This window comes from Plectropomus leopardus, chromosome 19 (genome assembly GCF_026936395.1).
Source record: "Plectropomus leopardus strain MGB_pleo_1.0 chromosome 19, ASM2693639v1, whole genome shotgun sequence".
Taxonomy (NCBI): domain Eukaryota; kingdom Metazoa; phylum Chordata; class Actinopteri; order Perciformes; family Serranidae; genus Plectropomus; species Plectropomus leopardus.
In genome coordinates, this window is record NC_142194.1 from 7,823,408 (window position 1) to 7,839,098 (window position 15,691).

General features: G+C 40.2%; 1 protein-coding gene and 1 long non-coding RNA gene across 3 annotated transcripts in view; one reads left to right on the forward strand and one right to left on the reverse strand.

Annotated features, from left to right (window-relative positions):
• Positions 1 to 1,319: 1,319 nt before the first annotated feature.
• ttyh2 (tweety family member 2) overlaps positions 1,320 to 15,691 on the forward strand; it is an 80,426-nt gene continuing 66,054 nt past the window's right edge. Inside the window, exon 1 of one of the 2 annotated variants that reach the window (XM_088069895.1) lies at positions 1,320 to 1,783. In XM_088069895.1, coding sequence (XP_087926021.1) covers positions 1,655 to 1,783 — 129 coding nt within the window. In that variant the 5' untranslated portion in view covers positions 1,320 to 1,654. The remainder of the gene's footprint in view (positions 1,784 to 15,691) is intronic. The other variant, XM_042508500.2, reaches the window with a different exon arrangement.
• Positions 2,824 to 15,691, reverse strand: part of LOC148186298 (uncharacterized) — a 163,064-nt gene continuing 150,196 nt past the window's right edge. Inside the window, exons 4-5 of the long non-coding RNA XR_015774959.1 lie at positions 6,092 to 6,231; positions 2,824 to 3,388 (exon numbers count right to left, since the gene is read on the reverse strand). This is a non-coding gene — a long non-coding RNA (uncharacterized LOC148186298). The remainder of the gene's footprint in view (positions 3,389 to 6,091; positions 6,232 to 15,691) is intronic.

The following is a 15,691-nucleotide window of genomic DNA, read 5'->3' on the forward strand; positions in this document are numbered from 1 at the left end:
GATACATTTCCCCACACTGTCAGATTTGAGCTAAAATAGGACTGAAAAGTGTGAAAGCTCAACCCTCCAATAAAGAAAAAAAAACATTAAAATAAATTACTGATGTTTTGTGAAATCACGATACGTATTAATCATTTTCTGTAGGTGGTTAAATGCTCTTTAAATTTTCCATAATTATCTTTTAGGTGCCATACATTGCATTTCATTAAGAATCAAATGTCCATCTAATTACATCTATACACTTAGTTAATACCAGTGGTGGAAAATGAGGAATAAAGTTGTAAAATTGCTTAATTTAAGACAAAGCTTAAATATCTAATCTTATATCTAATCAGCAATGGATAAGTCCTGATAAATTGGACTAATAATTTAAAAAACAATCTCAAATAAAATGCTTAATAGGTGATCTAAATAAATATTGTGTCAAATTATTTCAAGTTTTGGGTTATTTACTGTCTTGTACACCTACAGAGAAGCAGTTGTTGGTGATGAAAACCTGAGATTTCAGGCTCTTCAACAATGCTCATTATATATTTTAAAATATGCAAGAAAAAGGCTTCCAAAAAATAGTTACATTATAGGGATAGAATATAAATTTGGTATGTTGCATATGAATAAACTGAATTTACGTAGAAATGTGGTAAATGTATCTGTGTAATGAGAAGTAATAAATATATATGCAAAGGTGTAAACAGTTTTTAAAACGGTATATACGTTTGTAAAGTGACAATATAAAGGTAAAAATGAAGCATTCAGCAATCACCTGTGGGATTTAACTGTCCTTGAGCCTGTTGTACGAGTGCAATGCAAAAAGCAAAAAGATTTAAATGCCCTACTGCTGCATCGCTCAAACATCGCCTAGTATTAAAACACCAGTATATGCACATTATTATCTGGATGCTTATAATAAAACCAGCTGGAACAACATGGGTGAACTGACTGGTTACTGGGATAAACTCCTGCAGACAAGCAGACAAACAAGATAAAAGTTGCTGCTGTTTGACTCGGACGTCCCCAATGAGGACAGGACCCCTTCTATACGTCTATGGTTGTTTGTAATTGTCTCAATCGACCACTAGGTGGCAGTGCAGTAGTAAATTCCGCAGAGAGACTAATTAAACAACAATTACACAAATCAGTCAATATGTCAAGATGAACAGTAAATCGCCACACATTGAATATTTAGATTTTTTTTTTGTTTTAACAGTTTAGCGTCAGACATGCTGGCGGACTGATATTTAAAAACTCCTCAAAGGGGCGTCTTTGCGCGCTCCCGTCTCCTATCTCCCCGTGTCCTGACTCTGTGCGCGCTCCCGCCGGTGCCTGTGTTGTGTGGAGCAGCTGTCGGTCGGACAGGAGCGAAGAGTCCACACACACACACACACACACGGAGACATGGGCGCTGTGTGATTATTTCTTTTTTTTCATGTAAAAGAAAAAAAATCTATTGGATTTCACTTTGCAACATCACGTCTGTGTCTGCAGGACTTCTCCTCCGCTTCCTCTCATGTGCGGCTGAGAGAGTGTTTCCACAGACGAGCATGCTCTTTCCAGTGTCTTTGTTGTGATATGAGACTGGATTAAGATCACCGGAGCCCGCTTTACTAAAGGGAGGCTGATTTAGGCTGCAGCCGAACTTTTTCTCGGGGCAGGGATGTCTTCGGCTCCGGTGGATTACATTGCGCCCTGGTGGACTTACTGGCTTCACAATTTCCCTCATATCAACCTGAGGTTTCAGCCCATTGACAACAGCTTCCAGCCCGAGGAGGAGAACTACCAGCAGGTCAGTGGAAGATGGGACATGGGGCTTTATTAGGACCCCCAGTCATCTAGGACACAAGTAAAACAGGGACACAGTATCCCTGTGTGTGGTCCCCAATAGTGATTTATAACAATATTATAACATATTGTATCTTTCTGTCATAATTCTTCAATAATATATAGCTCCCGGCTCCCTTGTATCACTAAATCAGGTATTACCATGATGCTTTCTGCTGCCTTCAAATTCAGAGTACGTTTTGCAATATTGATAACAAAAGTAGCTCATAATGTCCCTCTGAATGTCTTGCAGTCTACTTGAGTGGTAGCCACATTTATTATAACTCTATTAGAAAATCCAAATCCAGTCCAATGTATCAGCGAAGCCCGTCCGAAATACTTGCTGCTGTCTGTTTTAGTTTTGTCATTTTTGTGGTCTTTCTAAAAGCAGTTCCTCTTTGCCAAAATGGCATTACACCATTGACTTCTTTGCTTTTGTTTAAGAAATGTCACTGTATACATTTTGTAAAAAAGGAAGGGTCAGGGGCCCACAGAGATTGAGTATACATAGAGCCCAGAATTTGGTGTTACGCCCCTGACTCATGCCATAACTAAGTCAAAATTGGCTGAGTAAATCGGACAAAGATTGAACCTTGTATACAAAAAGTAGTGGAAGCTCTCTGAAGCCCCTCCCATCCATTAGAGGTGCAAAATGATGTACTCCGAACACTAGGATTTGTCTCTAAACTCAGCTGGAGCACCATAGTACACTCGCACGTCTCTCCCTGACTCTGAAAAACAAAAAATACAAGGTGCATGAAAGGATATGGATTAAGAGAGGAAGGAAAGGGGGCCCACAGAGACTGCTTGTGCACAGGGCCCAAAATTTGGTGCTACGCCCCTGCTTGTAAATACTCCCCTTAATCAGGCCTGGCAAAATTTTTCACTAATTTTTCAGTCATACAAATAAGTCTTTGTGTCTGTTGGGGAGAGACGGACAGAGGATCAGGGAGCACACTTGTGTGTGAATGTCGGTTTAGATGTGTTTCACTTATGGGATTCAAAGTGGTTCGTGTGTAACTCCGGGGATGGTGACAGGACTGTTTCACACACGTCTGAAGTGGGCTGGGATCAACTGTTGGATGACTAATGACCTGCTTGTGAACACATGTCAAGCACTATGAATGATTTATTGTTTCACTGTTTAATTTTTTAGGGTTACAGCTTAGCTTCTGTCAGTGCACGTAGGTACATGATGCTGAGAGCTGATGACATTTAAGTTCGCTGCTGCAGTGTCTTTGCACAGTGGTTTTCAGGGGAGTTTAGGGGATCTTCAGGGTCCAAGGGAGCAAGAGAGTGGGGTCACAAAGATGTGGAAGTAATTTTAGAGGTGAAGTGACAGATAATGGTAGAAGTACTAAAGGGAATGTGTGTGTTGTCAGTCAAATGTAAGATAAACCTGCAGAAATTGCTTCAATTTAGACTAAATTCACTAGTATCACAAAAGGTGATTGTGATATGTCACTTGTTGGTACTCACTCTTTCATTTTGTTCATCATCGACTGGAAAAAAATGTGGGCAACAGGGTGGAGCTGAGGTGGAGCGAACAAGCAGCAACTGCTGTGATTAGCTGAAAGACATGAAAATCAATGTAAGACATCATTAAAAACCTTTGTAAGGTTTGCTGGATAACAGCGACTATAGGCAGAAATGACTATTACAGAAAAGTGGTAAATGGTAAATTGTAGCATTAAAGTAACAAACTGGCTTTAGTAATGTCAGTAAGACTGCAAAACCTGGTGAAACTTCGCAAAGTAAGGGAAAATGTACAGTAAGTGGACCGTTATTGTGAAATAAAGCCCAACAGGGGGAAGCAGGACCCAGACGCAGGGTTCATTTTGCAATAATTGTCATTTTAGCATGTAGAGAGCCACTATACTTTTACATCTAACTGTGTAAATTAAGGGTTTATTTCAACAAAACCAGAGTTGGTCATTGTTTGAACATTAGAGAGACAAACCTAGATGATTTTTGCAAGATTTATTTTTTTCCTTTTGACTTTGAATTAAGTGATTTTACAACAAAAAACAAAACAAAAACTATTTATTTAAATGGAGTCTGGAGTTTTTGGTGATAGCAATTTCGGGGGTGTTTCTGGTTAAAAAAAAGAGGAACTTGATCTTTAACAAAAAGATTTATCTCTGTAGTGATCGTTTCCATAATGTTGTCAGATTCTTAGAATCTGAGTCTGTTAGTGACAAAAACAAGCACTTTTAGTGGATGTTATTCGAGTATAATTGCCCTGAGTGGTTACCTTGCAGCCTGTTTCGCTGCTGTCGGCTGCAGTGGTCTCGTTCAATACTGGAGCAATTTTAAAATGATGGTTCCCATTAGTCACTTCGACACAAAAACATGGGAAAATAGATTTACCCTTTAAGTTTATATAGCAAACTTATAAGCAAACAGTTGCCCATTTACACCTCCATCGGATAGGAAATGACTTTAATGTTATTTGAGTAGTATTTCCTGACAAATGGCGACTATGAATCCACTTTCCTTTTAGCTCATTTTTGGGACTCCACCAGCTAAGGAAAAGGGACTCCTTCTTTCTATAGTGTTTTTTCCTCAAGGCTTAATTGCTTTTGTGTCTGTGGCCCAAAAGCACCCCACTACACTGGCTTAAACGTTCGCTGTGATGCTATTCTTTGCTTTTGGCTGCTATCTTTTCACCATCAGTAGTAGTTTGATGCATTTCTGCACTACAAGATATCAGATGGCAGCACAACTAAATTGGATTTTTGTCACGCTGCTATCAGGTAAGAGACGGAGAGAGGCAAAGTGAGGGAGATTTTTTTTCTCCTCATGCTGCCAGTTTCAACTCTCCGCTGCTCTGCAGCAGTCGAGTCAGGGCCACGGGGTGTGGGAGGAGAGGGTGGTGAGTCTCAGCAGGGGAGCAGCACACAGACCGGCACTCAAGTTAGAGGTGGGAAACCCCCATCAGCGCAACCATCAACCTCTCTTGTTCTCTTTTATTGTAGCATCTCTGTCTCTCTCCCTTTTTTCTGACACGAACATGCTCCTGCTCGTCTGTTTTTTCCACAGATATAGGTCAAGCCCTTCATGCTCCCACTAGGTAAAACAATTTTCTGCACAGCACCAAAGCTAATGACACAATTTCAAGCTGATGCAATGCTATTTAGGCCGTTACATTTCCTGTCCTTTGTCGACTGTCAAACTTAATTCTGATCACCGGTGATGGCATGCAGCATATGCAATCAAGAGATGTAGAACTAGAAAAACAGGTGATAAATTGCGCCTGGATGTACTTGCGTAGTTGTGTCAAGTTGTGAATTATTCCTTAGAGTTACTAATGAAGTGGCAAATATCAGTATAATCGACTGTAAGGCAGAAATAACATTTAAAAAGTCCCTGTTTAAGGGATTATTCTTGTTATTTCGTTTCTTAACTCTACAAAGCATCACAGTGTGATATTAAAAGTATCATATGTCCTCTTTAAAGAACATTTTATTTCTCATCCAACCTGTTTCTGCACGGGGAAAAATTAACAGCACTGCAGCTGTGTTTAAAAGTAAAGAATTCAGTCTAACGGAATAAAAATGAAGCTTTATAAACGAGCCGTGTAATGATGAGTCCACTCTTTTGTAAAGGAATTGCTGAATCGATGCTTATTTGGCCGCTGCTGTGGAGAGTATTGAGCAGTTGAGCCGTGCCTTTTACCCAGGCCGTGTGTCTTTTTCAGCGGGACTGTAATTGGCTAGTCTTAGTGTGGGCAATCCTGGTGAATTCCTCTGCTGGCTTTGGGCCATCGAATGTGATGGAATGCAAGGGGTCGTGATCTTTCACTGTTCTTTGTCTGCACGAATGTGTGTGTGTGTGTGTGTGTGTGTGTGTGTGTGTGGTACTAGGTTTCTCACCCTCTGTTGGACGCTGGTATTGTCAGTGATGGAATGCCTGAATCACCTGACTGGAGTTTTTCTCTAATTTCTGTCTTCTGACAATAACAAAGCTATTCTTCTTTATCTAAAAGTCACATATTTTGGAAAATCTCATCCAGAGTTGCATCAAACTGCAGAGTTAAGGGTCGTATGTGCTGGAAACACATTACAGTAGCTCATGCTTGTTGCTGGACTACTGCTAAAGGCAAAAGTGTTTATATCGGCTGCACTCGCTGCCTACTAGCTGCATCAGACTGCCTCTTTGATATCCCTCCAAGAACTCAGAACAGTCTGTCCTCGAAGGATTTCATCATGTTGCACTCCGTTATACACAACATAACAACTTTGTGTTGAGCATGCAGAGGCCCTTTACTGACCTCTGGGTGAGAGAGTGAAACCCCAGCATTGTCGATGAGTGCTTTGACGCTCCTGATATAATCTCCTCAGGTCCTCTTCAGCTCGGTGTGTCTGATGTGCGAAATGTACTTCTGCGCTTCTCATCTCTTTGTCCTGAAGCCTGAAGGATAGAAAGAGGGCAAAAAATGAAAAAGCTTACCTAAAAATAGGATGAGGGCCTAGTTTTTCTGTATTTTTGTGTGTGTGTGTGTGTGTGTGTGTGTGTGTGTGTGTGTGTGTGTGTATTAAGCCAGACATCATGTGTAGGTCAGCAGGTCCTCGTCCATCTGACTTCCCTTCCCATTTCCTGCTTTGCAACCCAAACAAGTTTGTACCAAAAACTCTCTTTGTCCTTCACTCTGATACTACCCGAGCAGCCAGGGTTATAATAGTTTATTGGTGGATTTACGGCCATTGTAAATGCTGTTATTGAGTGACATAATAACCAACATAATGATGAGAAGTGTGGGAAAATGTGGATTGCACTGACGTTTTTTGTGCTCCTGTTTGCTGGTTTGTTTATGCTGTGAGTGTCAGTCATTTGGCCTCTGATTCAGTAAGCAGTGTTGTTGTTATTATCTGGGCCAAAGGTGTAGGGATGTTGCTCTCTGAAAAAATCAATAAATGCACTACTTAGAACCAGGGCACGATATGCAAAAACAACCGTTTTGTGATTGTTTAGACAGATACTACGATAAAAGTCCCGATGGTTCTTTTTTTATTTTTTGTTTTTGCTAAATTTTCACTGAAAAAATATACCAGTGATGATGTTGTGATTTTTTTGTGGGCTGGGGGATCAGTGCAAGAATACTCTATATTTATTTTTCTGCACTTACTTGATAACTTTCATTTCATTCTCTTTTAAAAATTAATGTCTATATGTGTTTTATATCTTGTTACGTATTTTAGCACTTTATTTTTCTTTTTATAAATACAGCGTGCAAAGGGAGATGCTCCACTGTTTGGTTGTTTTATGGAATGACAATAAAGATTCTACTCTATTCTATTCTTTTCTAAAAATTTAAGCTCTTGCGATTTGGATGTTTCAATTGGCCGTATTGCGATAACGTTATTTAGTGCAGCTTTACTGAGAACAATTCTTGTCATGAGAAATTATGTTGGTAACGAATGTTAGTAACTGTTAACTGTTAGATTAGTTTAACACAAAGACTGCAAAGACTCCAGGAAGTCACTGCTCTTGGCTAAGAAATGGTCCGGCACATCGCCCCCAGAAAAACTGCAAATCATAATCATCCTGCTCCATATTTTGTACCAATTAAACAACCATCTAATGTCTTAAAAATGGTAGATTTCGTTATCGTTAGACAAGGCCTAGCTAGCTGTTGACCGCTGGTTTCCAGTCTTTTTGCAAAGCTAACCATCTTCTGGTTCCAGCCTCATATTCACCAGAAAATTTTCAAAAGTGGTATCAATTTTCTTATCAAACTCTAGGCAAGAAACCAAAAAAGCCTTTTCCTATTAACATCAAACTACTGTACTGTATTTGTTTCAAAGGAATTTCTTCTGTTTTGTCATAGTTGGCGTTGTAAATTAAGTGTGAATTACCCAGTTTTAAATTTAGGGAAAGTGTTCATTCATATTATGAGCGCAGCAGGACCTCGACATAATGTAGTTGCCATAGTATCAAAGTGATATAACGTATACTGATGAGGTCTTTGAGGAAAGACAATATGATTGATTTGTATTTCTGGTAGGAATTTTTGTTCTCATGGTAACTCCATCTCATCGTTTGCCCCTATGTTTTTATAATCATCCTGCTTGCTCAGAATGTATTTTTGAGGCTGTGGTTGTACATTCAATGCATGCTCAGTCAGGCACAGAAAATAGCAAGCCTTTAACTTGTTGTCACGCTGTTGCTGAAGAAAAAGGTGTCATGTTCTGTACTCTACTGGAACAGTCTGTGTCGTCAAAGTGCTACTGGAGCGTAGTGTGCATTATGTTCTGAACACTAGAAAGAATGACGCTTTTGTGTTTTAAAGTAGAGATTTATCATGTTTGTCCTTGCACTTGTTCCAACTTCAAGTCACTTAGAAGTGACAGCACTGGATTCTTAGTAACTGCAGAGTTTAATGTAAAAATAAATCAGTTTTATTACCTTAACTAACATGGACATTTAGGGAGATTTCACACGTCCTGTTCGTAATTTCAGATGATTAAACAACATCTGACTGTCCTTCAGCAAAAGGGGAACAAGGACTCTGCTTAATAGCAGTACCATTTGTCCTTGACAAAAAAAAAAACATGCGCTTTTCCCGTCTTACCACTGATCACTTTAATGTCCGGCTCTGACAAGTTTCTATTGAAAGCTTTTATCCAGCTATTACTGCAGCCCAGAATGATATGGGGTAAATGAACAAGCCACAGACTATGCTATTCAATTACAGGGGCAAACACACTCTCTTTACACACTCGATCTTTCTGCTTCATTGGCTTTTCTTACAGAGATTCCCAGGGAACAATGTTCCACCCAAGTGCATGCAAACACTCTCCTCCTCCAGACCTTTCTGTTGTCTTTGTTCCCCTCTCTCTTCTTTTTCTGTGTTCATCAGCATTTCCTTCACCTTTTCCTTTTTTTTTTGTTCATTGTTAGACCTTCACCGATCTAAACGGTTGTGCCGTTATGTCAGAACCCTTCATGTTTGGAGAACTGAGAGGATTTATGTCATGAGAATTAGAAAAAGACAACAAAACACCAGCAAAAGCCATCACAATAAAATATGTTGTAAAAGATAATGTCCTCAGGAGATTTAGTAACTTTGGTTCAGATGTCTAACGAAAATGAAAATACAATGGTTTGTATATCGAATGAATTAGCACCCTGCAAATCACGTTGTCATGTTATGTAATTAACATAAAGTTACGCAAGTTCAGCAAGTAAAGCTATGTAAATTAGTTTTGAGAAGAGAAACATGCATGGTTGGGCATATGTGACGTAGGTTAGGCAAGTAAAGTTACATAGGTTAGCTTTTGGAAAAGAAATATGGTTGGGTGTTGTACGTTGGTTATGCTTGAATTAAAAGCTCATGATTATGTGGGTTATATATGAAATCTTTTATAGGTTTTTGTATGAGCAGTGCATGAGAACAGCCTGTTTTGACTGTCCTGCAGCAATTATTTCTCATGCGCAGTTGTCAATAATTTTGTGTTCTCGAACATTTGATTATCTTTGCACAAGGCTGCTACAGTTTTACTGATTATAGTTGATTTAACAACTGGATGTGCAAGCTGTGGTGTTAGCTGTGTTTACTTTGTGTGATAGAAAATGGAAAGTGATGCATACCAATGGCTGAAAACTCATTATCTGCTCAGTTATCACAACCAGTCTGATTGCATTGGAGAATGACCAACTCTTATCGCCTCCTCCTCAAGAAAATCAATCTGAAATCTGTTCTTTCTTTCCATGCTCTTTGTCCTGCCTCTCTCTGTCTGTGTGAATAACTGTGTAACCTTAAAACAGTGATTCACCTCAGCTCAGCCTCTGCAGCAGTCATTACGTCTTCTTTTTCCCTACTTAGTTCTAGTTTGTGTCATGCATTTACATAGAAAGACGCACTCACAGTGTCCCCTCTGGCACTCCAGAAGGTCATTAACCCCAATCTGTCTCTGTGTTGCTTGGAGCCAGTGATTAGCATCATACGATTGGCTGGATGGTATGGCAGAGGTCTGTACTAATAAGGAAGTGTGTCCATCCCTCACACAGATCTAACAACATTAAAACAGGATATGACAGCACTGAATCCATGGTGACGGGGTTTTATGAGTGTTTGCTGTTCTTCAGCATTTTCATGTGTCATGATTTTAGTTTGCTGATAAAAGAACTGAACTGGGACAAGCAGATTCACGCAGCCACATTCCCCCTCCAGCAGAAACAACAACAATGAAAGTCCATGGAAGCTCGGGGGGTTGGGTTTCTTTTGTTGTGCGGGTGTAGCATCAAAATCACGACCCCTGACTCCCCTGAGGGGAAGGTTTGGGCTTCGGGTTCACAGAGGGTGTCAAGGAAAAAAGGGAGATAACACGCTTCAGTGCTCTCCAAAGGTGTCCCGGTAAGCATGGCCTCCAGAAGCAGTTACTAGAAAGAGATTCATGAAGGTTTAACGGGAATAAGCCGAACATTTCTCTCACTGAAGCTGAAATCTTAGAAAACGAGCACACCTCACAAAGCTCCTGAGAACCCTTGGTTTGTTATGGCAAAGTGTTGAAGGCTACAAAGCGGTGCAGTGTAACAGATTTAAAGGATCCTTTAGCAAACAAAGCCCCTTCTTCCTCCCTTCTCCTCCTCCTCTCATCCATAACCCATGGGTCGCTTTGCTGGGACTTAATAGCATCCCAGCTGTGAACATGGGCAGGCCCAGCCGAGTGCACTCTGCCGGAAAGAGCCCCGGTCCCTGGGGCCTTCACCCGGGTGTCAGAGTGCGACAAGCAGCAGCATGGAGGAAGACTAAGACTGCTCCATTGATCTTTGGGGAAGGGGGCATTTCTTCACAGTGATGCCATTTCTCAAGGCACTCGGCAGCCTTCATTAAACTCTGGTACGAATTCATTATACAAGGCATGCAGCATGTTAAATGTATCAAAGAAGGAAATGTCAGAGGAATCATTTGTGGCTGCCTTACAATAACATTTCCAGAAGGAATCTGTTTTTGCTCCACCAATTCTGCACACAAAAATCAGTCTACTCATTTCAGAAAACAACATTTCAGAAAACACCGAAGCTTTTGTGAAACGTTGTTTTGTTTTGTGAAATTTTGTTTTATTTTATGAAACCTCTTAGTGTTTTATGACATGTTGTGTTCTGACCCTCAGGACCACTGTAGCAAACAGGCAGAGAACGTGTTTTTTTGGGGGGTATTTTACAACTGGTGAATATTCGTCCAAAAAAACGTTGCTAACACGGTTGTGCTAACTAACTGTAGAGGGCAGCTAAAAGCTAACTTTGTTTGCAGTGAAGTTGGCTACAATGAAAAGGTGAAATCAAATGATGCAAGGTTTTCCACAAATTCATTTATTTGTGGCGTTCCACCACAATCAATACATCTGCTGCTATGTATATTTTATATTTTTGGAGCTAGATTGCTCATTAGGGGCACCGCTGGAATATATATATATATAGGCTACAGGTCGGTTATTCTTTGTACCACACTCTCGGAGCACAGAGTGTACTCTGGGCACAGATGGAGCAGTAGAATTACTTTACATTGTCCACAGCAGCACATTACCACTTCAGTCCTTCTGTTGGTTACTTTGCACAATAAAAGACCAACTGAAAGACCAGACCATTAAGCTAAGAAGCAACTCAACAAAATAGTTTACACAAGTGACAAATACATATTGCATGCACCAAAATACATATATATCACACAAAGCCATGAGTCAGTAATTTGTGAATAACCCACATATTTGGGTAGGCTGCTATCATGTGATAAATGTGCTGAGAGGAGTAAAAAAGGAAGTAGGCCCTGTAAGAAGGCAGGACGTTCTCCCCGGAGACTGGTGTTCGAAGCCATGTGAAACCAAGTGAACTTTGCATTATTTTAAGGTGCATCATCTGCATGTTTCTTCTCTGAAACCTAATGAACATAACTTTATTTGCCTTAACCTAAAGACACCCAAACATGTCTCATCCTAAACCTATGCTACGTAACTTTACATTAAGTAGATAAATACATTAAGTAACACCACTCATGGGCACTAATTTATTAGATATCAAACGAACAGTTGTGTGGGGATAGCGATCAGTCATGAAGAGGCACATTAGGCCAGCCAGGAGGTTTATGTGTATCAGCGCCTTCATGCAGAAAGCTGTGTCAGGTCATGGAGGAAGCTTGGGAAAATAGCATTTTGACGCTGTTTAAACTACTGAAAACCTGAAGAATAATATAACAACCTTAATAAAAGACAACGAAAAAAAAACACAATTGGCGCAAGCTTTAAGTAAAAGACAAAAAACATCTTTACAGATTTCCAACACCAAGAAAAAAGCTCCTGCTGCTCACTAAGATCTGACTTTTAAGGTGGAATTTCTGTCTTTGTCCATGTCTTCTTCCTTCTCTAACTGACCTGACACCCGTTTAACCCCTATCATGTTAGAGGAATGTCACTGTCCATTCAGGCCGCACTCACACACAAGTTGCACATCGGTGCACACTGCGCCCGGAGACCTTCTCCACCTACGCACAGCTGTCTGCCACCTGCTGTGGAGCAGCCATGCCTGCGGAAGACACTTCATATCGCTTAGAGTGCATTTAGCACCGCTCCAAGTTTGTGGAATTCCACTGGTACACGCCTCAGTCCTGCTTAGCAGATGCACGGCAACAGATGGAGGGCCTTTCCATCTCTATATATTAATTATGGCCACTGCTTGTGTTTTAAAAATTGATTATTAATGGGCGCTCAGCATAAGGCATGAACTATACACCACTTAAGACCGTTGGGACTTTGCATCTGTCTTGACACACAGCACATCCTCCTCTGTTTTCTGTCTTGTTCCATTCTGCTCCAATAAAGCGCCGGTTATAACAGTAGAGTGCCCATTAGAGGTATCTATTCAGGTCAGCTTTTCTGGGTAAAACGGCATTCATTTATACAAGGCATTGAATATTTGAAAACATTTTTTTGCAAGACATCTCCTTCTGATTAAATTTTGCGTGGCTGTGAGGCTTTAAAGGGTAACTTCAGGGGTTTTTTTTGGTGACAAATGGAGAAAACAGTTTTTGAGCGAGTGCTCTGCAGCTGGCAGTAATGAAACAGGCTGCATTGTAACCACTGTGGGTATGTGTGCACCATCAACTTACATCCACTAAAAGTGCTTGTTTTTGTCACTGACAGGCTCAGAAAGTTATTTTAAGTGTCTGACAACATTATTGAAAGGATACCTAAAGAGACAGACCTTTTTGTTAAAGAGTAAAATAATTTGGTTTAACCAGAAACAGCCCCAATCGCTATTGCCAAAGCAACAAGACTCCATGTACATAAACTGCAATTTAATCTTTGTAAAACACACTTCATTTAAAGTTGACAGAAACAAAATAAAACTCAGAAAAAATGTTTGTGCTTGTTTTTGTCACTGACAGGCTCAGATTGTCATTCTAAGTTTCTGACAACATTATGGAAAGGATCCCTTCAGAGAAAGCCCATTTTTCAGAATAAGATCCTTTTTGTTAAACCAGAAACACAATTGCAATCACAAAACCCACCAGACGTATTAAAATAAACAGTAATTTTAGCACGCATAGAACCAGCATATATATTTTTTTTACATCTAACTGGCTGAATTAAGGGTTTATTTCAACCAAACCAGAGTTGGTGATTGCAGCAACAGTGCAAAGACAAACTAAGATGTTTTTTTTTAGCTAACTTTGAATTAACTGTGTTTTATTGTGATAAAATTACTTAATATTTAAACAGAGTCTGGTGGGTTTAGCAATATGAAGACTTTGAGCCTGTCAGTGAAAAAAAACTTTTAGTGGATGTATATTGAATGTACGCAGGCACCCTTCAAGGTTACATTGATGCCTGTTTCTCACTCACTCAACACTGGACAATTTTTTGTCTCCATTAGTAACTTAGACACAAAACATGGAAAAATAAGGTCCATGATGAAAAATACTTAAATTATCACTTAATTATAGATTTACAGACTGCAATAAGATTCACTGCAATGCTTTTGTACTTAGTGCTAAAATTATTAGCGGATTAATCAATTACTGGATTGACAGAAGCTTAATTGACAATTATAACAGAGTAATTGTTTGTAAAACAACATTCACTGGTTCCTTGAAACTGAGGACATCATGATCTTCACTGTTAGTTACTTTTCATATTTTCTATATAAAACGATTGGTTCATTGAGAAAAAAATAGATTACTCAGTAATTTGAATAATAATTAGCTGTACCTCTAATTGGGTTATATTGGATGTACTTCTTAAACTGGCTGCTTTTTGTTTTTGAGTAACAGATTGCTCCAAAAGTTCCCATTGTGTTAACTTAACTGCTGAGTTCACCTGTGTGTCATCCCTTAAATTAGCCCATTAGTCATCCTTTCGGGCAAAGCGTATGGCTGATTCTTCTTAGTGTGTTTATTTTTGTACATCCAACAATGAGGTGTGTAGGTTTGCTCACTGTTTTGTGGTAAAAAAAAAAATCGTAGCATTATGCAACACTCCAGCCTCAGGCAGGAAGCCATCTAGAGTGGACTAGTAATAGGAGAGAAACTGGGCCGTGCACTTAGAGATGAAGTCTGAGGTAGCCATGTGGATGAGGAAGCTGCGCCTTTGTCTTCCTATTATGGACACGTGTGAACACTTTGTCACTGAGGCGTTCTTTGTCTCCTTCCTGTGTCTTCACTCTTTCCCCTCCACACTGCTGTCTCACAGTTTTTATTACCCCCGATATTCCCTCCATCACTGTCACCCTCTCTTCCTATTTCCCTTTTTTCTCATCTCCTTCTCCCTCCACATCCCAGGGGTTGCCTTTCCGCTCAGCTAGATCTTCCTTCCTTTCTTTCCCCGTGTCATCGCCTCCAGCCGCAAGCTCTCCCCACCCCCTGTCTGCTGGGACAATCGAGAGGAAACAAAACAGAGAAGACAGTGGAGTGGGCCTCTTGTGTTAGGAATGAGCAAATAAGGAGCAGGGTGTTAACATATCGAGTCTGCTTTTATGGGAAACTACTCAGACCTAATTTAGGCAGCAGTTAAGTGGTCAGAGCTGCCAATTTGATTTTTACCAAAGAGCGAATGTGTGCACACTCTGCTCGGTAAAAGATAAATGGTGTTTTTAAACTTAATGGAGGGTTAGAGCACTTGGGAAGTGATGGTTCCAGGATGGGGTTGTGCTGTGAGTGTGTGTCTTTGTGCAGGTTGCAGTCTCTGTTTGCGACCTTCCATTGAATGGATGCTACATAATTCAGAAGCCATTATTTTTGCGGTCCACTACTGAGAAGAAAGGACAGGAGAGAGCGAGAGAGAGCGAGTGAGTGATGGACAGGAAGAAAGTGGAGAGTGTTGTTCCAGCCATAACTACGTTAAAAGCTACCTTGAAATAAAAGTTTCTCAAAAAAAAAAAGAATACATTTGTGAGCTCCGTCGGCTGATTTATAGCTATGCAAGGCTCCGACACCGCAAAAATGCTGGTTTGCAGTGGTGTTTCTATGCAGCCTTGTTGAGTTGGATTGATTCAATCAAGCCACCATAAACACTGCTTTGAATCCAAATGTGGCCAAATGTGGAATTACAGTTTCCGGGTCTATCATGTGATGCCCTGTGTCCCAAAAAATACTTTTTCCCGTCTGTAAATCAGTTAATACATTTTTGCACCACAACTCCCACAAAAGGACTTGTTTCACTTTTCAGGTTTGATACAATAACGTTTCAAAAGGCTAGAAAAGCTGGACGATTAAATCTTTTTTTAAAAAATCCCCATTCAAGTTAGCAGAGTGCTGAACGGGAAGTGAGACACTTGGCCAGCAGACGTCTCTAGTGCGCATGCTCTATGGGCCCAATGGTGCAGAATATGTAGGTAATTTCATACCCAGGAGCTTGAACGTTTTTGGCTTCATGCG